Source organism: Macaca nemestrina, chromosome 8 (genome assembly GCF_043159975.1).
Source record: "Macaca nemestrina isolate mMacNem1 chromosome 8, mMacNem.hap1, whole genome shotgun sequence".
NCBI classification, from domain to species: domain Eukaryota; kingdom Metazoa; phylum Chordata; class Mammalia; order Primates; family Cercopithecidae; genus Macaca; species Macaca nemestrina.
Window position 1 is genome coordinate 54,362,509 of NC_092132.1, and position 27,389 is coordinate 54,389,897.

The following is a 27,389-nucleotide window of genomic DNA, read 5'->3' on the forward strand; positions in this document are numbered from 1 at the left end:
AATTTCTGTTGTGACTATATGAATGAGAACCACATCCCGAACTTAAAATTTTCTACATCTGGTGGTTGGAATATATTGATTCCACTGTGCAGACTTTTGGTGCCTCACCCCAAGGGATGACTTTTTAGCATGACCATCTCTGACCCTGGACCCTAGGTCTCTCATGCCAGGCGAGTTGTCTCAGTGGATGGTAGGAGTGTTTCTGGAAGCCATTTCTACACGGAGACAGCTAGCAATAACATGATTATACATGGAAATGCTTGTGAAACTTCGTACCTTACAAAATGGTAAATCCTGATAGTGCCCACTTAAAGCCGTTCAGTGTTTCCCAGTTCATTTTCAACTGTCTTTTTTGTGCTTGGGGACGTGAGGCACTGCCACCTCCACATCCCTCAGTACAAGCAGACAGTCCCCCCTCTGGGGACACTCAAAGATAATGAAAAATGAGCAAAAGGATTGAAGGTGAAGATTAAAAAGAAATGATTAGGATGCAGTTGCCTTAATTCATTTTGTTCCTTTCAGGTTGGCAGTCTGTGTGAAACGCTGTATCCCTGTCTGAGGTAAACCATGTCTCAAACATCTTCCTCCCTGCCAACCCAAATCCCGGCACCCACTAAATGGACTAAGGGGAAAGCTGGGCCTGCCAGCAGCTCTGACGGGGGAGAGGAGTCCTGTGTACTCAGTCGTCAGCACGACGGCGGTCTCCCTCACAGAGGCGGCCTCCCTCACAGAGGACGCCTCCCTCACAGAGACGGCCTCCCTCACAGACCCGGCCTGGAACCCGCCGCCAAGCCCCCAGCAGGCGGCCCGCCGGGCGCCTCCTAGTCTTCGCACAAGCAGGGCCACGGTCTGGGGTCCGGAAGGCCGTTCACGAGGGCGCGCCTTGTCCAGGGCTAGGCTGTCAGCAGCGCCTCAGTCGCGGCCTCCTGACCTCGACAACCTGCTCCCCGTGGCGCCGCCCCAACCCCACGCGCCTAGCTCGCCCGGGGAAGCGCGCGCCACCTTTTTAACGGTTCTACCCTCGCGGGCGTGCGGCGGCTCTCGAGGCTCAGCGCCCGAGGCCACGCCCCGCGCCCGACCTGGGCCCGCCTCGTGCCCCTCGGAGCCGCCTCCCGCCCCGCCCCCCGCCGCCGCCACCGCGGTCAGCCAGCGGACCAGCGGCAGGAGCCGTTCCCCGACGGGCAGCGGGGCGCTCGGCCTCCGCGTCTGGGCTGAGCGCGGCGACGCTGCTGCCCCGAAATCCTCGTGGATCTTGAGTCGGTAAGTGGCTGGGGAGGATGAGCGACACTGGGGGACGGAAGTCGGGCCCCGCGGTGTGGAGGAGGCGGGTGGGCGCCGTCTCCCAGGCCCGACCCCCGGGAAAGTTGAGGCGAGGGAGAGAAGCTCTGAGGTGGGTTGGGAAATCTCTGAGGGCCCCTTCAGTCTCCTGTGGACCCTGAAGTGAGAGTGGGATGGGAGCGAGCGCGTCGGATGAGGGGAAGGAAAGTGTAGGGGTCGGGGGAGTCCGATAGAGGGGCAAGTGGCCGAGACCAAAGCCATCGCCAAAAAAGGAGCTAAGTACACAGCTCCCCTTGGCTCTGCCCCAGCACCTGCTGCCAGGCGGTGGGAGGGTTTCAAGACGATTTGCCCCCCTACACCCGGTGGCACAAGGTTTTCATTGCTGGTGTTTTAGTCAAAGCTACGGAAGGGACAGTTACATACTAAAGTAATCACAGACACCTTTAGCCCATCTAAATGTTAAATTTTGTTTGTTTTGAGAAATCCCTCAAATAGACCAAACAAAAAATTAAATTAGTTATAAAGAGAAGGCATGAAATGGAAAATATGTTGGAACTCTCCTAGCTTCTAGGTTTTTGATATTTTCGTTTTAATTTGTCCTTAATAGTGCAACTAGGTATGTGGAACGTGAAATGTCTTTCACCACTTGAGTCATAGGTGGTTTATTTCTTACTCCCTGATATTTCCTGTATGTTTCTCTTTATCATTTTGTCAGTGTGAGCAGCTTACTTACAAGTAGCATTTGGTTTCAAGGAATCCTAACTTTGTAATGTTTTGAAGTTGGAAATTGAGGTGAAATTTTATCTGGTTATCATATGGGAAATATACACAAGGTAAATGCAAATATGGTCTTTTCATTTCATCATTTCACTTAATATGATCTTATTTCTCAACGGCAGAAGCATGAGTACTTTTCAAAGAAGACTAGAATTTATATTGGAGTTTAAATATAGTACTCAGCTTCTAAAACCAATGCATAGTATGTTTCATATGCTGTGACCTATGGTTAGTATGGCAGTATACCACGTCTGTAGCGTGAGGAAAGCACAGTACTCCCTAATTTATTTAGTATTCTAAGAAAAATAGTAAATTGAGGAAATGGGTATTTCTAGCATATACCAGTTTATTCTGCATGGCCTTATAAATAAATGTTACTTTTCACATTAATTTTTAAATCTGTACACGCAGTGTCCACATGTAATAAGTGGACAGTCAGATATCTTTCTTTTATGTAACAAATAGGCAAGTTTTGATATACAGGTGTGAACTTTGTAGTCAGATCCTAACATCTAGCACTTAGTAGCTGTGTGGACTTGGGCATGTCTCTTATTTTTCTGAGCCTCAGGTTTCTTATCTGTAAAGTAGGACTAATAATAATTTTCTCCCACAGTTCATATATGGCTCAAAATTAAATGAAATTATATTTAGTATGTAGTAGGACCTTAAAAATGGTTCTTAATCAAAAAATTAGATTAATAAGATTTTGGCCAAATTGGTCAGTATATCTGCTTATTATCCCATTGTATTTTAGACAATTCTAGGTTTATTGGTAATATCAGGACTGATAAGGCCTGAAGATTCATACTTAGGTACATTTTTTAAAACAGAAAAGGAACCTAAGATATAGTTAGTATTGCCAGATGTAGAATAGCAACTGTAAATAACTAATTTACCAATATTCTATTCATACAACTTGGCCTTTAAAGATGATTTGTTAAGTGCATGTGAACTTGAAAAACACTAACAGCAACCATTTCTCAGCATGTATTAATAGAAAGTTTTTTGGAGACATCGGATCAAAATATCCTTTAAAAAACATTTATACCACAAAACTATACATTTACATTTTAAAATTTACATATTACAACCTTATGATTGGCTGACTACTTGCTACCCAATGTTGTAGGCAGGATTCTGTTTATTTTGTAACTGTGCTTTGAATAGTTGATATCATACATGCCTACTCTAGGTAGTACCAGTAGCTTCAAGGGAAACTTTTTGATCTCTACATTCCATGGATGAAGCAGGCATTAGAGTTTAAGACTGAATTTATTTAGTATAATGACTTTGTAGTGCAGTTAAGTCTATTATTTTTAACTAAACTGAGAATTACGTTTTAGTTTATGGAGTTCTGCCTTAATTATAATCCTGTGAATCAGTTTTACAATAATAATTACTTTTATAAATACTTAACGTTTTTCATTAATTAACATGATAGTGGAATGTAGTATACATTGTAATCCCAAACTTGTGCCCTATAATGTCAGTGTTTCCATGCAGGCATAGTTTACTTAAAAAAAAAAAAACTAAACTAAACAGAGTACTGAATGACACCATCTTTTCTAATTTCCTTAACTGATGTGGATTTATATACAGGGAGTCATTGCTGTATCTTTCCTACTGTAAATTGAAGGGTAGGTGGCACCAAAAGAGCTTTATTTTTTATTTACTTGTGTTGCAACGTCATATAATGGAGTTCCTAATCCCTAACTCTTGAAAATCCCTAGTTTGAATACTGTGGATTTGTCTTGCTCAGCAATTGGAAAAGATTTAACAACCTACAACTAAATTTCAGCTGAGCAATGAAAAACAACGAAGTATGTGCCAAAGTACTCTATTCTATTGTATTCTGATTCACTAGTTTCATGTTGGGAATAGGATGGAAAGTTACTACATAATAGTATTGGGGTCTTAACTAAAATAAATAGGATAAACATCAAATAAAGCAATGTATATTAGGTTGCTTTTTGGTCCTTATTTTAAATATACTCTTCCACATAGAAAATATTAATAACTATTTATTTGAAGTATTTTTTTTCTACTTGTGCTTATAACTTTTTTTAACATCTTGTTATATCCAGTTGTATTGCACAAAAAGTACAGAGAGCATTAGCTTTGTTTAGAGGTTGTTAATTGCCACGTTGAAATACTAGTTAACAGACACATTACAAAGCTGGGTTGGTATTAACTTGAAGTACTTGCTGGGTTATCTCCAAATAGTAACTTTTGGGTGCTTAGTTACCATTCCTAATTTTGAGAGGTTGTTTATAAGTTTATAATTTTAACATTTGAATTATACATGTCCAAAGATATTTTAAAAATAGGATAAAGCATTTCTGGGAACTTAAAAGGTTACTAACTCTATCTTATACTTGGGGAAACAGGCACTTAGACATATGATTTTCTTAATATCATATGGTTACAATTATTTCTGGATAAGCAGGTGCAAAATCAAGTGGAGTTTTGTTTTTGACTTTGTCTTGATGGGCATCAAAATTTGGAAATCTTGTCTCCCATACAGGTGTTAGATTTTAGTTGCAGTGATGAGGTACTTAACATTTATAGAGTTTATTTAATAAATCTATGTTGCAGATACTAGAATACAAAAATAAATAAGGTCTGGTTTTTGTGGCCTCAACTAACTGATAGTCCAATCAAGTAGACATGTAATATATTTACTATGATATATTTTAGGAAAATTGATAAAATACAGTAGGGACTAGTGGAGGAGGAATATAAGGAAGGAAGAATTATTATTATTGCTATTATTATTTTATTATTAGAGAATTTCATGTAGACTATTTTATTTAACCTTACCTGTTGAGCCAGGGGGATATTTTCCAAGGAAGTGGCAAGAGCTTGATCTTGGTCTTGACAGATAAATAGCTATTTGGAAGAAGAACAGCCGAGATAGTGAGGAAACTATAGACAAAACACTTAAATGTCCAAATATATGATGAAAGAAAATAACGTTAATATTTTGGAAGTAGCATGAACAGAAATTAAAGACTGATACTGGAATCAGAGGCTCTAATTTAACCCATCAAATTGATGGCAGTTTTATCAAGTGTGGTCCAAGGGAGTTGATGATGACTTTAAAGGAATACAGGAGTTAAAGTTATTAATTAGATTTTAGATATGTTGAATTTGAGGTACCTGTGATAATATATAAATTGAAATATTATTAGACAATGAGAAAAATAGAACTTGAATTTAAAAGAGAAGTGGATTCTGGAAGTATGAATTAGGGCGTATTTATCATGTAGATGGGAAGTTGCAGCCATGAGCGTAGATGAGTTTTAGCTAAGAAGACCAAAGCCAAATTTGGAAGAAAGACAGAAGAAGCGGAATCAGTGAAGGAAGTTAGAAGAGGCAATCAAAGAAATAGGAAACAAACCAAAAGAACATAGCCAGGGCAACATAGTGAGACCCCATCTTTAAAAGAAATGTATTAACCGGGCCTGGTGGTTCATGCCTGTAATCCCAACTATTTGGAAGGCTAAGGCAGGAGGATCTCTTGAGCCCAGGAGCTTTAAGTTGAAGTGAGCTATGATTGTGCCACTGCAGTCCAGCCTGGGTGACAGAGTGAGATTCTGCCTCAAAAGAAAAGAAAAACAAAAAGAAATACAGAGTCAGTAAAGTTAAGGAAAGAAAATGTTTTAAAGAGAATGTTTAAGTGTGACAAATGCTATAAAAGGAGTCTGAGTATTGCATATTAAATGCTGTTTTGTGTTTGTATTTTCCACTTTAACTTGTAAAATAGGCACCTTAAAAAAAGATGTGGTTATTTGTATATATGTAAAGCATCTTGATTGTTTTGTCCAAAAGATAAAAATGTATTTTTTCATCTTCTAGTATGGAACCTCAAGGTCTTTGTGACAATGGAAACCAAAAAATTAATTGGTAAACCGCTTCAACCAGCAAGACCTGTTCGTCATCTGACTTCTCCCCCAGGTGAGTAATAGATTATACAGTTCTTTAAATATTAATGTATTAATGACTAATTAGTATTTGAAAAGCTAAATAATATATAAAGCAATTGTTTCAGGTGGATATTTAAATAAATAATGAAAACTAAGAGTTTATAAGTATTACTGAAGGAAAAAGATTCTTAATTACCTACCAATCTGTAGTCTACCAGACCAACAAAGGTAGGAAGAATAACCCTTGACTGAAAGTAACTTTTTGTGTGTGTGGTTTTTTTCATGTCTCATTTTTGTAGGCTTCTGGCTTCTGGTCAGAGTGATACACCCAGTAAAAATTGTGCCCTGTGATTATGATCACTGCAGGGCAGTCATGCTGGAGAGATAGTTTAACCTTTTAAAAGAATAACGACATACTCAAATGCCAAAAAAATTAGCATAAATCTTAAAGGTTCTGTAGTAGTTGTGTCATACTTGTACTCTGATAGAGGTTATTGCTGTTTGAACTGGAACAGATCTAATTTCAAAAAATCTATTTTAAACATTCTAAAATGTTTTTCTTTTGCCCATGAAGATATTCTTTTGGACAAACTCCTGAAATACCTAGTATTTAACTTCTAAATTGGAATATTAGTCTTTTAATTGTATTCATTACTTATTGGTAGAATGGCTTCTGTGTCTACTTTAGGTGATACACATACAACTTTTTAAACTTTTTCTTAGTCTATGTATTCAGCTAAATTAACTTACTACTTAGAAATGGGAAAATACAGATATTTTATTGAGTTTACAGATGAAGCAAAAAAGGTAGAAGAGGCTCCAGTTTCGATCCTGTGTTCATTTTCCCGTCATTGGATCCTTCAAGGAAGATAATCTTCACTTTGGTCATGTTTGCTCTCAATATGCCTGTGACTTATGTCAGATAAGTGAAATTAATGAATCTTCTGGTACCATAGCTGAGTAATGCTGATTCTGTATACTTCTGATGCAGTGGAAGTGGTTGTGTAGGGTCAAGTCTCAAATTTTATCCTAAAGGAAAGAATGTAAAACCATTGCAGCAGCTCTTTTCTGTGACCAGACTTTTTCCAGCAACTCCCACCCCACTTCATCTCTGAAGATCCAATTTTTCACTGATTTCTCTCCAACACTGTTACATGAAAGAATGAGAATGAAAGGGGATACAAGGTGGGCAGGTAGCCCTGGTATCTTATTTGGTTGTACCTTCTTAAGATCCAAACAAGAGAGTAGGGGATTATTAGGCAGAAAAGTCTAGTAAATCAGAAAATAATTTTGGTGTTTCTTAACACACTTACATACTCCCTGGCCATCTCAGATCCCTAAAGGAATCATTTACTTTTTCTTTTAGATTCCGATTTAATTACTTAATGTTGTGAAACCTTTGTGATACCCCAAACCCACTCCGCTTGGCGTAGTACTTTCTCTAAATCTCTCGATAAGCTTACTGCTTATCAAATTATATTATAATCATTATATATGAGCTTGTCTTTTAAAATAGACTGTGAACTCTTATCTCTGAACTCTTTTCATGTTTGTATGCCCATCCTTTTAACACAACATCAGATACTTCATAAGATTGGATGAATGTTGAATAAATGAACTATCGGAACACATTTCAAAATGGTGCCAAGAATATCCTGGATACTTAAGCTTTTTAGCTGATTATATTATTTATTGAAATAATAGTTATATAAAATCGTTTTCTTCCTCTCCTAACAGGAGCAGTGTTCCCTTTCAACTTTCAAAATGAATATCCATGCAACACTCAGTGCATACAAAGTGGAGTTAGCAGAGTAAGTTTTAGAAATTATAACAAAAAGAAATATTATAGGTTGGAAAGTAACGTGTGTTAGATGGTTATTGTGTGCCAGATACTATGCTTTATATACTTTTTAAAAATTTATGTACATATGTTAAAAAGAATGTAACACCCATTTATCTGTCACCCAGCATTTTTAAGTCTAAACTTTTTGCTATATTTGCTTTAAAAAAGTTTAAAGAAAGAAACTTAACATACAGTTATAAACCCTATATATATGCTTCTACCGTCCTATTTCCTTCCCATCCTGCCCATAGATAACTATCCTCAGTTTATTTTTTCCATGAATGTGTTTGTACTTTTGCTATGACAAATAGAATTGTTTTATTTGTTTTACATAAATAGGATTTTGTCATCTTTGCTTTAACATTTTATTACAAATTTTAATTTTTTGACTAAGTAAATTAGTCACAAAGTTTAAAATTCAAAATATACAAAATGACATTTATTGAAAAGTTTCCCTCCAATCTCTGTCCCGGTCTCTTATTTCCTCTGATCAGAAGTAAGCATTGCACCAGTTTCTTATCCAGATGCATTGTACCAGTTCCTTACCTAGATACTAATTCTTTCTCTCTCTGTCTTTTTTGTTTTGTTTTGTTTTGTTTTTGAGACAGAGTTTCTTTCTTGTTGCCCAGGCTGGAGTGCAATGGCACGATCTCAACTTACTGCAACCTCCGCCTCCAGGGTTCAAGCGATTCTCCTGCCTCAGCCTCCTGAGTAGCTGGGATTATAGGCACCCGCCACGACGCCCAGCTATTTTTTTTTTTTTTTTGTATTTTTAGTACAGGTGGAGTTTCACCATATTGGCCAGGCTGGTCTTGAACTTCCAACCTCAGGTGATCTGCCTGCCTTGGCCTCCCAAAGTGTTGGGATTACAGGCTTGAGCCACTGTGCCCGGCCTCTCGATACTATTTCTTATCCACGAGTAGACTATGCATGCACAACCATCAGTATATTTGTAAATGGAATACTAGGCAACTTTACAATGAATAAAGCAGTTAAATATGAACTGATATAGAATAATCTTTTAATATATGGGACTATACAACATTTTTTTCCATTTTCTGTTGATGGGCACTTGTTTCTATATTATAATAAATGCTATTGTGACTGCCATCTATATATTTCATTTTTATATGTTTGAGAAGTTTTCTGTGGCATAAAATTAGAGTAGAATTACTAAGTGTTCTTAATTTCAACTTTTAGATGCTGCCAAATTACTCCTCAAAGCAATTTGTATGAACAGGGGCTCTGATTTTTCTACGTCCTCACCTTACTATTGTCAGACTTGAACATTGGGTGAGACAGTAGATGAGAAATTATATATTTTGGTTGGTTTTAATTTTTAATTCTCTATTACTTGTGAAGTAGAGCATCTTTTCATATGTTTAGTTTGACCATTTGGATTTCTTCTTTTGTGAATTGCCAATTCATATTATTATCCCATTTTTCCTGGATTTTCTTCTTTTTGATTTATATACCTTTAAAATATGTTCTGGATTCTAATTATTTTTCTTATATGCATAAAAATATTTTCTTTTCCAGGAATATGGTCTGTTAGAGAGTCATTTTTTGTGTGGCATTTTTTGTTTAAAAGTTTTAAATATTAATATAATGATATTATCAATGTTTTTCTTTGGGATTTCACTTTTAAGAAGCCTTCCCATTTCCAAAATTAAAAGATATTTTCCTATATATTCTTCCAAAAGCTTTGAAGTTTTGCTTTCATATTTAGGTGTGTAGTCTACCTAAAGGTGATTTTTTGGATGGTGTAAGATAGAAATCTGGATTTTCTCCTATAAGCTACTGATTGTAAAGCATAATTTATTGAATAATTTATCCTATAAATCAGTGGAATCTTAATTATATAATAATTTTTCATATACACATATCTTTTCTGGGCTCTTTGTTCTAGTGATCATATTTTATCACTGTATAATCAATATCATGATGTCTTAATTATTTTGGCTTTATTATGAGTTTTCTATAAGTCATAGAAATGTTTTATTTGTTCTAGCAGCTAACATTTCCCTAATTAAATACAACAATAATATTCATTACTTTTTGGAACCATTGACCTTCTTTTACTTTATATGTAAAAAATTAATATGTTAACATTGCAGTTTTATAGAGAAAAATCAAATTATACAGTTAAATTACTTCTAAATGTACAATTGTGTCTGCTGCTTCAATTATAATGCAAACGCTAGTAGAACCTATGTTAGAGATACTTGATATATTTTCAAACCACCTTTATTGAGGTATAGTTTGCATATAGTAAAGTGAACTCATTTGTTCAATGAGTTTTGAGAAATATTTATCCCATGTAATGAACCCCACAATGAAAATCTTCCATCTTCCTCCAAAATGTCCTTATATCCCCTTGCAGTAATTTACCACTTACCCTTAACACTAACCCCTTGCCCTCCTTCCTGCCCCATATATCCACTGATCTGCTTCTTTCTTCCTGCCCCATATATCCACTGTAAAAAAAGAAGTTTTTACTGTTCTAGAGTTTCATATAAATGAAAAATATAATGTGTATTCCTTGGTGCTGGGGTTCTTTTGCTCAGCATTCTGTTTATGAGATCCTTTCATGTTGTATATATCAGTAGTTTTTTTTTAATGTGGAATAATATCCTACTGTAAATATACAACAATTTGTTTATTAATCAGTTGATGAACATTGGATTGTATCTAGTTTTTGGATATTATGAGTAATGCTACTATAGACTACCATGTACAAATCTTTGTGTGGAAATACACATACTACCCAGGAGTGGAATTGATAGATCATATAGTAAGTTTGTTTAGCTTTATATCATAAAATGTTTTCCAAAGTGGTTGTGCCATTTTACCTTCTCATCAGTAATATGAGGGAGCTCCAGATGCTTCACAGCCTTGCCAACATTAGTATGGTCGATCTTTTTATTTTTAGCCATTTTAGTGTGTTAGTAGTGGTATCTCATTGTATTTAACATTTTCTTAATGTTTAGTGAGATTGAGATTCTTATCATGAACTTCTCTGACATCTGTGTTTTTCTTTTCCTGTTTCTTTCTTTAAATTTTAATTTTTTGGTAGAGTGCCTATTCATGTCTTTTTGCTTATTTCTGTTATTTGAGTTGTCTTTTTATTATTGAACTGCAAAAGTTCCTTGAAAAACCAGTATATCACACATGCATTGATTTATTTCAAAACTCTGTTATGTTCTGTTGATTTATGTCTACCTTTATATCAATATTACACTTTATAGTCTACTGTAGCTTTATGATAAGTCTTGAAACCAGATTATGAAAGGTCACTAACTTTGTTTCTAAAATTTATCTTTACAATTCTAGGTCTTTTGTATTTGCATATAAATTTTAAGTGAGTTTGTCATTTTCTACAAAAAAGTCTATTGGCATTTTGATTGAATTTATAGATTAATATGGGAAGAATTGACATCTTATGATCTGTTAACTTGACATATCCCTTGATTCTTTGTATTTTCCAGCATAGAGCTTTTGAACATCATTTATACAATTTATAAGTGTTTCAGATATTTTGATAGTATTGTAAATGGTATTTTTTTGTAAATTTTAAATTTTACTGGTTGGTTGCTAGGGTTTAGAAATATAATTGATTTTGTATAGTGATTTTGTTAAACTCAGTTATTAGATGTAGTAACTTTTTATGGAGACCACCCTTCCGTTCTTGTGCTTATTATGATGATAATTTTACTTTTGTTTGGACTGTAAACACACAATCATTACTAATGTTTTTTTCTTTCTGTGTTATCTTTTAACTTTAAAAACTGAAATAATTTTATTTTACTTTCATTTATTGACTTTCCAAAACTTTTTATTTCTTTGTGTAAATCCATGGCTCTATCTGGTATTATCTTCCTTTATGAACAACTTTCTTTAACCTGTTTTTCATTATTTCTTTATAACAAAGTATTTGAAAATTTTGGCTTAAAACAACAGCTTATTGTTTTCTTTCATGGTCTCCTGGGATGACTGAACTCAGCTGGCCATATATCACTTTAGTATAGTCATGTAGTTGAAGTCAGATAGCATCTAAGACAGCTAAAGGCTTGACTGGACTGGATGATGAAAATGACTCACTCACATGGCTGTCAGTTAATACTGGCCATTGGCTTGGAGCTCAGCTGGTACTATGAACTGGAATGAGCAACTACAAATGGCCTTTCCAAGTGGCTTGGGCTTCTTATAACACTACATGTGGGTTCCAAGACTAATGTTCAAAGGGACAGGAGATAGAAGTTGCCAGCCTCTTAATATCTGGGATTGGAAACTAGCACTGTGTCACTTCTGAAATGTATATTGGTAGGAGCAGTCATAGATCTTGCCAAGATTTAAGTGAAGGAGATACAGAATTTACCTCTTGATGAGAAGAGTATCAAGAATTTGTGGCTAACTTTGATCTGTTTCAGAGTCATTTGGATTTCCTCTCCTCTGTGTTACTGTTTCTTGTCCTTTGCCCATTCTCTTCTATAGGCTTTTTTATTTTTTTTAAATTGTTTCCTGGGAGCTCTTTTAGGTGAAACTATTTAAGATACGAATTGTAATTTTTTTCCTGTTTACCTTTTGTCTTTTGATGTTGCCTAGAAATCTCGCACTTTAACTTTTCATTCCAGGAATAGAGAGTGATATGCATTTGTCTCTTCTTATTCTCTTTCCTGATCTCAGTGGTATACATTTGTTTAAGATGAGTGACAGAGGCTGGGAACTTTCTTGCTATAGAATATAAAAGGGCCAGGTGGGGTGCTTACACTTGTAGTCCTAGCACTTTGGAAGGCTGAGGTGGAAGGATCACTTGAGCCCAGGAGTTTGATACCAGCCTGGGCAATGTAGCAAGATCTTGTCTCTACAAAAACTTTTGAAAAGTAGCTGGGTATGGTGGTATATGCCTGTAGTCCTAGCTCCTCAGGAGGCTGAATTGGGAGGCTGACTTGAGCTCAGGAGTTTAAGGTTACAGTGACCTATGATCGTGGCACTGTACTCCAGCCTGGGTGACAGAGTGAGACACTGTCTCAAAAAAATACAAAAAGTCTAAATAGAACTTCTGAGCATGCATATTGGGGAATTGTACCATTACAAAGAGCACTTGATTTGAATAAAATTGTAAGAAACTTGATGCTTATCCTGCTTTACTCCTCTGTTTAACCTTTTCCATTTCCTGAACTAGCTGTATTTTCCTATGCTCTTCAGTACAAGGCTATTATTTTATTCCATAAACATTAATTTTTCATTAGTTTGCCAGTCTAACTCCTACTGATCCTTCAAGAGTCAATATAAGCATCATCTCCTATGTAAAGCCTTTCCTGGCATTTCTAAGCCAAGTTTGATACCCTGACTCAGTTCTTTTATTGTACTTTCTGCATATCTTTATTACAGAGCTTCTCAGATTTTATTATGATTTGCTTTTTTATTTTTCTGCCTTTTAGTTTGTGAGTCTCTGAGAACAGATACTGGAATGTCATGTTCATCTTTGTATTTCCTGACACAAAGCACAGTGCTTGTCATGTCATAGGCACTCTGTGTTTGTTAAATGGATGAGTTTAACAGGTCCACTACTACCCATTTGGCAATTTTGCAAGAATTAGAAGAGGAATGAAAAATTATAGAAAATACACGTGGTTTTTTTTGTTTGTTTGTTTGTTTTTGTTTTTTTGAGTAAGATACTTTGCTGCTATCTGCTAGAAAATATACAACATTTATGTGGTGAATGATAACCCTTTAGATGCATACCCTTCACAAATTTACATAGTAGCCTTGAGTTTCAAAACCTAGCTCAGCTGTTTCTTATCTGTGTACTTTTGGCTTGGTCACCAAACTTTTCTGGTCTGATTTTCCTTACCTATAACATAGTGATCATAACACTTGCCTTATTCCTTATAGGATTATAATTAAATGAGATAACATATAGATAATCACTGTATAAAACTTTTTGTAGGTGTACTTTTTACATGCTATTATTTGAAATAATCAGTATTTTAAGTTTTTAATATGTACAGACATGACAAAGTACAATTTTACCTTCAAGTCTGATTTTAGATCTTGCATTTAAGTAGATGTTACACACTTAGTGAAATGTGCATCTGCTAAAATTTCCAGAGGTAAGAAATAGTCTTTTTTTTAATTTTTAGAATACCATTTTATAGTTAATTAAATACAACAGTCTAGAAGAACTTTGGAGAACCCAAATCTTAGGCATTTTCCATTTTTTCTATCTCTACTTAAAAAGCTCTACTAAAACTTGATTTTTTTTTCTGATGACATTCTTGTTTCAATAGTGTGGAATTATCTCCATAGACTTTATTGTGTCAGCATTAGATAATTAGTCCTACTGCCTTTAGGGGGAGTAGTTAGCATTCACAGAAATTTAAGGAATGGCTTACAACTTGTCAATACAATGATTGATGGAGCACAGATATTTATTTTTAAGGATAGATGTTTCCAAAGAAACCTACTTTCATTGAGATTTACCTTAATTCAGGGATGGTTTGCAAACTGATTTTTGTCAGCACAAGAGGAGATAATCTCTCAGGGGTAGATAGTATTAACCAAGTTTGTAAAACTGATTTATAAAATCAGAACACCAATTATTTTATAATGAGAAATCTTTATGTCTTATGTTCTGGGTTCCTCTTATTGGTACAACTGGCATATTGTTTACTTCTAGGGAGATTTATGGAAAGCTAAATTGAATCTGAGTATGTCCTGGTGAGTATGGGATCAGAAGAAAAGGATTTAGGTAGAAATGAATTTTTAAAATATCATCAAGATTAGCTTAGCCAATCTTATAAAAAAGATGGTCTTGCAAGTGAGACTGGAAAAACTCTGCACTAAGGCGTCTCTCTTCAAGACATAGAACTCTGCCAGTGTTTCTGATTTTCTTTGTCTCATTGGATAACATCAATTTTTCTTATTTCTCTTATTTCCAAGGCATTAGGTGAAATAGTCCATAGGCTTATAAAGCGACATCAGTCTTTACTTCAGAGATTTAAAAAGTAAATAGTATTCTTGCAGAATTTTTGTGAATAAAAATGTTTTGTTTTCATCTATTAAATTTTTTTTCCAAATGGCATTTTTGTCAAGAAAAAAGTACTTTTAATGACTATGGAATTATTTATCTTTAGGACAATAAAATTCATCTTTAGTTTTATATTCCTTTTCAATAATAATTATAATAATGCCAAAAAACTGTAGATATATGTGAATATATTTTGAAAGATGTTTTTGTTGCTCATTTTAAATAAGCAGACTTATAATGATTGCTTATTACTTAGCTCCTACTAAATGCGTATATTATTAGGAAAATATTTTTGGGTAGTTAAACTAATTATATAAAATTTTAAAACATGAGTTAAAAAGTTCATTTTCTTCATGTTTAACAGTGTAAGACGAATGGAATGCAAGCCTTTTCTCAAGGTCTTAATGAACAACAGCAACATCAGTCTCCAGTTAAAAAAGGTAAAATTTTATCATAATTCCCAATTTTATCATTGAATGTCTTAGCATTCATATACAGTTAATATTACTGTATCGCTTAGATGCAAACCTATATTATATGAAATTTTATTATATATTTTTAGATTGATTTCTATCTATATGAGTCAGGCTACCAGTTTGACTGCTTTCAAGGAGAGACCAGAATACAATGGCTTAAACAAGATAGGAGTTTATTACTAGATTTTCTGTATCATGTAAAATTCTGAACTGTTGTAATGATTTTGCCCTGTGAAGTTTCTATTTTCCCACTGTTCTCTTATCTTATTACTATGCCATCAACACATGACTTCCATCTCATGGTCCCAAGATAACTGCCTCTGTTCCTGCCATGATGTTCCTGTGTAGCCATTAGGAAGGAGGAAAGGGGGAAGGAAGTTTGCCTTAAGATTATGACCCAGAAGTTGCACATAGTACTTCCACTTACATCACATTGCCAGAACTTGGTCATACTGTGCCTATTGGCAGGGTAGACTGGGAAACATAGTCTTTAGCAATACAGTTAATTCTATTACTGAAACAAAAAGAAAGAACTGCTCTAGGGGAGAACCAATAGTCTCTCCCACACTACCTATTTTAAAAATAAAATAAAATGATTTAATTTAGTTTCCAAATTTTTGTCAATTAATGTATGTAGTTTAAAAGTTTGAAGTATGAAGAGACAATTAATTTTTTCTTCTAATATTTATCCACATATTTCTAAATATAAGTATTTCTAAATTTCTCAATTTTTGAAAACTTTATATTGATGTTTTATCTTGGTAAATGAGAACTTAAGTCTCTCACATCAGTTCCTTCAGTTCTTCACCCTTTCATCTCCCCCACCACATAGTTATTTAACAAGTTTCAATTAAAATGTTACTCACTCTTTATACTACTGTGACTGTGTAAAATATAACTGCTTAGCCAAGAGGTGCATATCTCCCTTTTTATACAATTTATCATTTTTTCTAAAGTGAATGTTTGCCTTATGTTTCTGTGTTATCTATTGTTAACTCTTTTCTTAAAATGCTCCAACAACTCTGCCACACTTGTGTATACTATTTATGCTCAAGTATATCAGTTCTTTTTTTTCTTAGATGGGACATTCCTTTCAGAATACTCCATAATCCTATTCCAATATGGACTAGTTGTTCTTTAGTACTGCTGTACAGCTATTTTTCTGGAGTGGACCTTTGCTATTATCTTGGGATATCCCTTTATAATCCTTTGGTTTCTTTTTTAAAAAATTGAAGTGGAGTTCACCCAGTCACCATTTTAACCATTTTAAAATATACAATTAAATGGCTTTTAGTACATTCACAATGTTGTACAACACTACTAATTCCAGGACATTTTTATCACCCTAGAGAGAAACCTCTTACTCATTAAGCTGTTACTACTTTCTCTTCTCTCTACTTAGGCCGTGTGGTAGACACTAATCTATTTCTGTCTCTTTGGATTTAGCTATCTGGCCATATCATATAAATGGAATCACACAATATGTCACTTTTTTCAATTTATTTTTTTAAATTGATATATAATAGCTGTACATATTTTATATCAATTAAAATAATTGAGGGTACATGTGATATTTTGATTACTATGTACAATGTGTAATGATCAAATAAGACTGATTGAGATATCCATCACATTTACCTTTCTCTTGTGAACAATATGTGACCTTTTGTGTCTGGCTTCTATCACTTTCCATAAGGTTTTCAAGGTTCATCATGTTTTAGCACTATTAATACTTTATTTTTTATGACTAAATAATATTCCATTGTGTGGATTATACCACATTTTGTTTATCCATTTCTCAACTGATACACATTTGAGTTGTTTTCACTCTTTGGCTATTGTGAATAATATTGCTGTGGACATTTGCATACAAGTTTTTGTTTCAACACTTGTTTTCATTTCTCTCAGGCATATACCTAGGAGCCGACTTGCTGGATCATTGGTAGTTCTGTGTTTTAACATTTTAAGGAACTGCCAAATTGTTTTTCACAGCGGTTCTACCATTTTACATTCTTAGTTGCAAGGTACTAGGGTTTCCAATCTCTCAATATTCTTGGTATTATTATATCTTTTTATTATAAGCAATCCTAGTGGGTGACAAGTGGTATCTCATTATGGTTTTGATTTGCATTTTCTTATGATTATGATACTGTTTTTTCGTGTGCTTGTTGGCTATTTCTATTTGTTTTTTGGATACATCCTTTATTCAAGTTGTTTAACAATATTTTAACTGGGTTGTTTGTTATTGAGTTGTTTTGTTATTGAGTTACAAGACTTCGGGATATTAGACTCTTATCTATTATCTGTTATTCTCCTTCCTGCTACTGTTCTCTTTCCACTGTGTGTGTGTATATATATATATACACACAACATATATATATATATATATATATGTTGTCTTTTCATTCTCTACTGGAGCTTGTGTTATTCTCTTGATAGTGTGTTTTAATGCACAATTTTTTTTAGCTTTGATGAATTTTGACTGTTTTTCCTTTTGTTGCTCATGTTTTTGTTGTCAGATCTAAGAAGTCGTTGCCAAATCTAAGGTCATTAAGATTTACCCCTGTTTCATTCTAAGAGTTTTATAGTTTTAGCTCTTGCATTTAGGTCTTTAATCTATTTTGAGTTAATTTTTACATATGATGGGAAATAAAAGTCCAGCTTCATTGTTTGTCATGTGTGTATCCACTTGTCCCATCATAATTTGTAAAACAGGCTATTCTTTTTTCATTGAATGGTCTTGGCACCTTCGTTGAAAATCAGTTGACCATAGGTGTATGTGTTTAATGTGTTTATTCCTGGACTCTTAATTCTGTTCTCCTGTTTTATATGCCTGTCCTTACGTCAGTATCACACTTTTTTTATTACTATAGCTTTGTAGTAACTATTAAAATTGGGAAGTGTTAAGTCTTCCAACTTTGTTCTTTTTCCAAATTGTTTTGGCTATTTAGGGGTCTTTGCAGTTCCATTTGATATTTTAAGATCAATGTTTCCATGTCTGCAAAAGAGGCCATTAGAAATTTGATAGGGATAGCATTGAATCTATAGATCACTTCGAGAGGAATATTGCCAACTTAACAATATTAAATCTCACAATCCATAAACATAAGAAATCTTCCCATTTAGGTATTCTTTAAGTTATTTTAGCAATATTTTCCAGTTTTTGGTGTACAAGTCATATACCTCCTTGGTTAAATTTATTCCTAAGTACTGTATTCTTTTTGATGTTATTGTAAATGGAATCTTTTTGTTATTCATTGATCATATATAAAATAAATTTATTTCATGGGGAACATTACTATGAATTTATGAAAATGAAAAATATTATGAGACTATTATGAACAGTTAGTTGTATGCCAAAACCTAGATAACCTAGATAAAATACAAGTTATTAGGAACACAGAATTTACCAAAACTAACTCAAGAAGAAATAGAAAATCTGAGCAAACCTGTAGCAAGTAAGAAGATTGTATCAGTAATTAAAAACCTCGCAACAAAGAAAAGTTCGGGACTAGATGGCTTCTCACCAGTAAATTCTACTAAACATTTAAAGAACAGTTAACACTAATCGTCAAACTATTCCCCAAAAATATGAAGAGGGGTAACACTTCCAGTGAGGCCAGTATTATTCTGATACCCAAAGCCAAAGACATCAGAAGAAAAGAAAACTATAGCCAATATCCCTTCAAATATAGATACAAAAATCCTCAATAAAATACTAACAACTTTTTACTATAAACATAGCAAAAAGATTATATACCATGTCCAAGTGGGATTAATCTCAATAATGCAAGGGTGAGTCAACATATCAAAATCAGTAATACCATGTCCAAGTGGGATTAATCTCAATAATGCAAGGGTGAGTCAACATATCAAAATCAGTAATAATACACCACATTAACAAGATTCAGGGGAAAGCACATGATCATCTCAATTGAAGAAAAAGCATTTGACAAAACACGCTATCAAGAACAAGATAAGGGTGTCCACTTTCACTGTTTTTATTCAATGTTATGTTGAAAGTTCTAGCCATAGCAATTAGGCAAGAAAAAGAAATAAATGGTATTTAAATTGGGAAAGATGAAGTAAAAGCATCTCTATTCACAGAGAACACAGTCCTACCCAGATGATCACCAATTAGGATGGTTTGACCTATAATTTTTTGATTTTACAATAGTTCAAAAACAATATCTGTTCAGTAGAAACTGTACTTTTCTCATGATGCTGGGCAGCATCAGCAAGGTGCCACTCCTAGTTAGCCATGCATTTTCATCTTTTGCTATTTTTAACTTAAAATGGGTTTATTAGGATATAACTCCATTGTAAGTTGAGAAGCATCTGTATATATAGAAGATCCTAGGGAATTCACATAAACTATTAGAGCTAATAAAAATAAATTAAAGTTGCAGGATGCAAGACCACTGTTGTTTATGATTTTAGTAATTTGAGTCATTTTTTCCTAATCAGTCTTGGTAAAGGTTTGTTAGTTTTTGTCTTTTCAAATAACCAACTTTTGGTTTTGCTGATTTTCTCTGTTGTTTTTTATATTCTCTATTTCATTTATCTTCACTCTGATCTTTATTATTTAGTTCATTTTTTCTAGTATTTGATTTAGTTTGCTCTTTTCTCCTAGTTCCTTAGTGTGTAATGTTAGATACTGAGTTATTTCTTCTTTTTTAATAAGACGTTTATAGCTATAAACTATGCTCTGAACACTGTTTTTGCTTCATCTCATAAATTTTGATATGTTGTGACTTTGTTTCATTTGTCACATATTTTCTAAGTCCCCTGTTGTTTATTCTTTGATGCATTGGTTGTATAAGAGTGTGTTTTAATTTACACATAGTGGTGAATTTTCCAGTTTACTTCTGGTTTTGATTTCTAGTTTTATTTCAGTGTTGTCATAGGGCATACTTTGTATGATTTGAATCTTTTTAAATTTATTGAGACTGTTTTGTGGGCTAACATATGAGTTCATCCCGGAGAATGTTCCATGTGTGTGGAACATGCGTGCTCTGGTTCCATGTGTGCTTCAGAAGAATGTATATTCTGCTGTTGTTGGGTAAAGTGTTGTATATATGTAATTAGGTTAGTTGGATTGTAGTGTTCACGTTCTGTTTCCTTGTTGATCTTCTGTTAAGTTTTCCTATCCAATATTGAGCATGGAATATTGTAGTCTCCAGTTACTAATGTTAAAATGTCCATTTCTATGCTTAATTCTGTGTTTTTCTTTCTGTTGTTGGGTATACATGTGCTTATAATTGTTATATCTTCTTGATTAATTGATGCTTTTATCATTGTATAAATGTCCATTGTCTCTTATAACAATTTTTGTCTTAATGTCTATTTTTGTCTAATATTAGTATACTCCCTTCAGCTGTCTTTTGGTTACTGCTTGAATTGAATATCTTTTACAGTCTTTCAGTTTCAACTTATTTTTGTCATTGGATCCAAAATGAGTCTCTTTTGGACAGAATATAATGAGATGATTTTAAAAAATTCATTCTACCAATCTCTGCCTTTTATAATAATTGAAAAAGTTAGTGCATTTACATTTAATGGAATTAACTGATTTAAAAAGGACTCAATCCTCCCATTTTGCTATTTGTCTTCTGTATGTCTTTTTTTGTTACTTGATTCCTCCATTACTGTTTTTTGTGTTTAATAGATATTTTCTAGTGTACTATTTTTATTTCCTTTTAGTTTACTATATTTTTTATGTTTCTAATTGCTGTGTTGGGTATTAATTTAATATATAACAAACTAGTTTGAATTAATATCAACTTACTTCTAATGTTATATGAAACATTGCTCCTATATAGATCTCTAAAGTCACCTTTATGTTGTTATTGTCATAAATTACATCTTTATACACATTCTGTCATCTATTGACCTAGATTTATAATTATGCATTTTTATGCACTTGTCTTTTAAATCATATAGGAGAAAAGGATGAATTTCATACTGAAAATTTATTGATACTTTTATATTTGCCTGTGTAGTTACATTTACTGGTGTTCTTTATTTCCTCATGTGGATTTTAGTCGCGTACTATCCTTTAAGTCTGAAAGATTCCCTTTAGCATTTCTTGTAAGACAGGTTTACAAGCAGTAAACTCTGTCAGTATTTGGTTATCTGTGAATGTCTCCATTTCTGCTTCATTTTTGAAGGAGCTTTTGTCAGGTATAGATTTTTTGATTGACACGTTTTTTGATTTCAGCACTTTAAATATGTCATCCCATGACTTCTGACATCCATAGTTTCTGATGAGAAATCAGCTGTTTATCTGATAGAGAATCCCTTGTAAAGTGATGAATTGCTACTGTCTTTCTGACCTCAAGATTTTCATTGACTTTAACAGATTGATTACGATGTATCTATGTGTGAAGAATCTCTTTTAGTATACAGATAGATGCTCCTTAACTTATGGTGGGATTACTTCCCAATAAACCCATCATAAGTTGAAAATATAATAAGTTGGTATGAGAGTCTTTGGCCCAGAGAGTCTTTGGTCAGAGAATCACCAGTGCTTAAAGTCTGAAACCTTGAATTGCTTTTACATCATCATAAAGTCAAACAATTGTAAGTCAAACCATCATAAGTTGGGGGTTGTCTGCATTCTATTTGTAGTTTGTTGAACTTCTTAGATGTATAGATTCTTTTTTTGTTGTTAAATTTTGGAAATGTTATTCCACGATTTCTTCAAATGCCATTTCTTCTCCTTTTTCTCTCTCTCCTCCTGGCACTCCCATTATATATTTGTTGGTATGCTTGATGGTAACCCATAAGTGTCTTAGACTCTGTTCATTTTCTTTATTATTTTTTCTTTCTGCTCCTCAGACTGAATAATGTCAATTGAATTACTTTTAAATTTGCTGATTCTTTCTTCTGCCTGCTCAAATCTGCTGTTGAAACCCTCTTGTGAATTTTTCACTTCTGTTATTGTACTTCTCAATAATTTCTATCTGGCTTCTTTATAAGTTCCATCTCTTTATAGATATTCTCTATTTAATGAGACACTCCTCTCATAATTTTCTTTAGCTCTTTGAGCATATTTAAAATAGTTTATTGAAAGTCTTTCTCAAGTAAATTCAATGTCTTGGCTTCCTTGGTGAAAATTTCTATTTCTTTTTTTCCAATGAATGAGCCCATACTTTCTTCATTCATTGCGTGCTTTATAATTTTTGTTGTGGTGGTTGAGAACTGGACATTTTGAATGTTATAATGTGGCTGCTCTGGAAATCAGATTTTCTTTCTTCCCTTGGGTTTGTTGTTGCTCTTTGTTGTAGTAGTTGTTGTTAGCTTAGTGACTTTTCCAAACTAATACTGTAAAATCTATATTCTTTGTCATGAATGACCATGGAAGTCTCTATTATGTTATCTTAGTGGTCAGCTAGTGATTTGACATAATTTCCTTCAATGGCTAGAACCATACCAAACTGAAAAACAAAGAAGCCCCTCTTTCAGCCTTTGCATAAGGCCTCTATGTATTTTGATGTATTGCCTTAATTCTGCCTTCACCTTCATTTCCTGCTTGGTAGGAATCTGAAAGTCAGCCAGGAGTGAGTGCTTAGGATCTTCTCAAGTTTTTCTGTGAACCTGAGCCTAGCTTTGACATGCGTGTGGGCTTCTATAAAGAATATTTGGGATTCTTTCAGTGCCCTTCTTCCTCAAAGCATCTTGTTTTTTCAGTTTTTCCTCCCAAGCTTTTTGGTATGCCTAATGTTTGCTCCAATTATTATCCCTTGTCTCAGGTGGAAGCAACTAATACATTTTCCTGTAAATGTTTGGACAAATGGATTTTGGGCAGCAGCTTTAATGCTAGGAGAATTCTTAGTTAGGTGTGAAGTACAGGCAAGCTTCTCAGAATGGTTCCTCAGGGAACCACCAGAAAGGTCAAAACAAATAATCATAATTTTTTGAGAATGAAGTCTGTACTACTCCCTCCAGTTCTGGGAACCTGTAAAAGTAATGAGGGCTGTTGTTTTCAAGGCCATGGCCTATCTGGGGGATGGTCCCAGGTAAGTTAAATGCCACAATTTTTTCCCCAAATTTAGCTATTTTTTTGTTCACTAAGCATTCCCCTGGTTTTTACAGGCTTTGGGTTAGAGTCCGGGGTTCTGAGAAAGTTGATTCTGACAGTTTTTATGAGCATACTTGTTTTTGTGGAGGAAAGACTTTTAGAGTTCTCTACTTGGCTGTTTTACCTGACATCACTTACCTCCATTTCTTGAGTTTTATGTTTTCTTCTTTATTGATTTATGTCCTTATTTTGCTCAAGTACATTCTCCAGGAGTTTCATGAAAAAAGGGTATTGGGTTGGTGAATTCTTTGAGTTTGTGTATTTGAAAATATCTTTATTCTGTTCTCACACTTGATTGATGGTTTGGCTACATAGAATGTTCCAGATTAAGGATGAACCTCAAAAATGTTACATGAAAGAAGCCAGACCCAAAATTTCTGATAAGTTAAATTTTCCTTGATGTATTTCAGAACTGTGTATTAGGAACAACACATTGATAATTGTTACCTGTTAGTTGATAGGAAGATAGGATAGTAATTCAACCCTTCTTTTTCCTAGTCTTTGCATTTTTTATATCCATTTACTTTCAACTTACATGCCTTTATATTTAATATGTGTCTCTTGTAGACAACATATACTAGGGTCTTCTTATTTTTTAAATCCACTCTGTCAATTTGTAGTCTTTAATGTAATGTTTAGGGGGTCAGTAAACTATGGCTTACAGACCAATTCCTGTTTTTATAAATAAAAATGTATTGAAACATAGCCACATCCTTCATCTATATATTATCTGTGGCTGCTTTTGCTTTAACAGTAATACATATTTCTTAAAACAAAACTTAGAGAAAAAAAGGAATCTGTTATACTTACCCACCTATTTATCATCTCTTTTGCTCTTTATTTCTCAACAGTAAAGTTTCCATCTAGTATAATTCCCTTTAGCCTGTAGAACTTCCTTTAGTATTTCCTGAAGATCACATCTGCTGGTGATGAATTCTTTCAATTTTACTTTATCTGAAAATGTCTTTCCTTCACATGCATTTCTGAGCAGTTTTTTCCCCCCACTGGACATGAAATTCTTGGTTACTGTTCTTTTCTTTTAGAACATTAAACATATTATTCCATTCCTTCTGGGACAGCATATAATCTGTCTTGGTGATCGTTTCTGGTAGTCATTTCTGATTTGAAATCTGCAGATATTTGAAACATTGTTCTCCTTGAAGATAAGGGCCCTATCTTGGGTCCTATTCATTATTACCTAGCACAGTTCCTGATACATAGTAAGATGTACAATAAATGTTTCTTGAATTGAATTTATTTTTATTGTGTTAAGTTTTTAGTATTGATTGAGACTTGATAGGCTCATTAAAGTAACATGTTGGCAGGATCTGAATTGCCTAATAGTTTTTACTGTGGTTATACTTTATAGAAGATCATTTTACTAGACCTGAATAACCAGATGAAAAAAGCCATGCATTCCCCATTTTCCTAATTATATTTCTTTCATTTTTCCTTGGTTACTTGGTTTTCTTTCTATGTAAAAGGAGAATTGGAGGCAGTAGATGCTTTTCAAAGCTTTTTTCTCCTCCTCTTTTGCATAGACACACTACTCATCATTTTATAAAATAATAGAGGACATCCAGAAAAAAATAAACCAAAAAGTGATCTAGACAGCTCTACATTTCATAACATTACATTTGATGTTTAATATCTACAGAGAGAATTAAATACAGCAGAGATTTCCTGTTGAAGCTCTCAAGTGTTTCCATCTGCAGAAAAAAACCAGACTTTCTGCCTGATCATCCCATTGTACTGCAAAAACCAGTAAGTAGTTTTCTAAGTTTGTATTGTAATATTATATTAAAAATATTTTTCTTTAACATTTTCATCAGACTCTACCTCTAGATTTTTAACCTTCCTTATTATAAGATACAGGTAATTCAGAAAACTACAAAAATCTAAAGGTATAATAAACCAATTATTATAAAGTAACTGTCTAAAAATTAGAATGGAATAGCTGTATTTTGTTTAAGAAATATTTTTAATTGGAAGGTCATGAAAATATTATCCAATACTCTAAAAGTTTTATTTTTTCAATTAAATTATATTTGCCACCTGGAATTAATTTTACTCTATGATGTGAAGTGGGCATCAAGTTTTACCTTTTTCTACATGGATATCCAGTCATTTTAAAAATATTTATTGAAATGGTACTTCTCTGACATCTTTGTGGCAATATATGCGTGATCTGTTAATGGGCTATCCATTCTGTTCAATTAGTCTTTTTATACATTATAACAAATCATCTCATGTATTTTTCTTTAACATGTCTTTGCTGTTCTTAGCCCTTTATTTTTCTGTTACCTTATCAAATTCCACCTAAATAAATACACATAATGAATACATACATGCATCTCTTAGGATATGCATGGAAAGGACATGGATTTTGTCATCAGACATGGCTTCAAATTGTAGCTCCATTCTGTGTACTGGCAGTTCAAACTTGGACAAGTCACTTAACGTCATTGAACCTTAGTTTTGCAGTTGCTGATAAGGATGATAATCTCTGACTGTTAGGATTAATAAAATAATGTATGAGATTACTGAGTATGATATTTTTCTCTCATTTGCTCTTAGTAAATGATTCCCATTCTTTATGGTCTCTACTTACATTTGACTGGAATTTAACTTTCTATTAGAGTTTTTGTAAATACCTTTATATAGGTAAAGGCAGCTAGGACTCTTCTGATATGAGATTCAGGATATAGGTATACTGAGAAAAGTTCAAATGAGAGATATATGGTACTACCTCCTATCTCCATTTTTGGTATTCTAATTCTTTGGAATTCATAGTATTTTTTCCTCGAATTATAATTTTAAAAAAACGTTATGTTGTTCATAGTTTATGTTAATATTTCTTAAACTCCCTAACTTTAAATCTCTAGCCAATTCTTTTTAAAGTTAATTAAAGCAGGAATTAAAATTTTGTATAATACTTCTCATACAGGAATATTAAATAAGAAAAAATGTACTTGATATTTCAACTTTTCCACCTGTTCAAAGATCTTTGGGATATGTAATCCATGGTCTGTAAGAATAAATTTAAACTTCAGTGCTATATAAACTATAGTCACTGTTTCATTTGTAGACTTTCCACCTTTAATAACATTTTATTGTGTAAATAAAAGCTTGACATACACTTTTTAAAACAAACTTACACATTAGAATTCATTTTACTTTTGATTTACACATTAATACATTTTTTAAAACTAGGTGCCACAGAAACAGAACAACAGGTTTGGAATACAATTTAATATATTTTAAAATGAATTACATATATTTTTAAAACATGAGCCATTTTGTTACTTGACAGTTCTAGTTACTTTAATAGTTTCTGTGTTAACATGCATTTAAATCTGTAAACACCTGGTACATTCACAGTATTTGGTTTGATGGACTAATTAGTAAAAACCGTATTCAATCAATTGATAAATTAACTTTTTCTTTTATATTACAGGAAAACAACCAAAGTTTTAAGTAGCATTTTAAGAACAGATGAATTTGAAGAGAAAGAATTATTCATTTTATAGTTTGGACATCTGCAAATGAGGTGGATCTAGCAACAATAACTGTAATGGACTGTGACAATTCAATTTATTCTTAATTTTGATGGTTGAGTATTTGACTTCTCTAAAAATGAGAAAGAGCTATTTTAAACTATAAAGAATTTTCTAATCAGTTTCAGCCTTGCAGGAGGTTTCCTGCATAAATTGGGAAGTTACACTGGAAAGTAGGAATTTGGTTAGTGAAGTGGGAAGACTGTATATTTATAATTTGCGTACTACTTGCAATTTTTTGTTTTTCATCACTTGTAATAATGGAATGGAAATGTAAGCTGTAAAGACTCTCAAATATAAAATATTTGCTACAGTGTATATATGGTACATAATTTCTTGTTGCTTTTAAAGTTGCTTTTGTTGTTCTGCTTCCCACTGATTTCATACCAGCTCATGAATGGATCATTACAGTCTCT

The 27,389-nt window shown here is 33.6% G+C and overlaps 1 protein-coding gene across 1 annotated transcript; it reads left to right on the forward strand.

The window, feature by feature from the left end:
- Nucleotides 1–769: 769 nt before the first annotated feature.
- C8H8orf88 (chromosome 8 C8orf88 homolog) lies at nt 770–27,291 on the forward strand. The gene is made up of 6 exons (XM_011768283.3): nt 770–1,260; nt 5,914–6,012; nt 7,719–7,792; nt 15,222–15,297; nt 25,074–25,180; nt 26,874–27,291. Exons 2-6 carry the CDS (start codon nt 5,940–5,942, stop codon nt 26,895–26,897), a joined length of 354 nt encoding a protein of 117 aa, XP_011766585.1. The 5' UTR covers nt 770–1,260; nt 5,914–5,939; the 3' UTR covers nt 26,898–27,291.
- The last annotated feature ends 98 nt before the right edge of the window (nt 27,292–27,389 follow it).

What these genes read in the sequence shown, in the direction of transcription:
- C8H8orf88 (XM_011768283.3), top strand. Translation starts at nt 5,940, where the DNA reads ATGGAAACCAAAAAATTAATTGGTAAACCGCTTCAACCAGCAAGACCT. An exon ending in TCAGTCTCCAGTTAAAAAAG is followed by an intron (nt 15,298 to 25,073) that starts GTAAAATTTTAT and finishes TAATATCTACAG; the next exon opens with AGAGAATTAAATACAGCAGA. An exon ending in CCATTGTACTGCAAAAACCA is followed by an intron (nt 25,181 to 26,873) that starts GTAAGTAGTTTT and finishes TTTATATTACAG; the next exon opens with GAAAACAACCAAAGTTTTAA.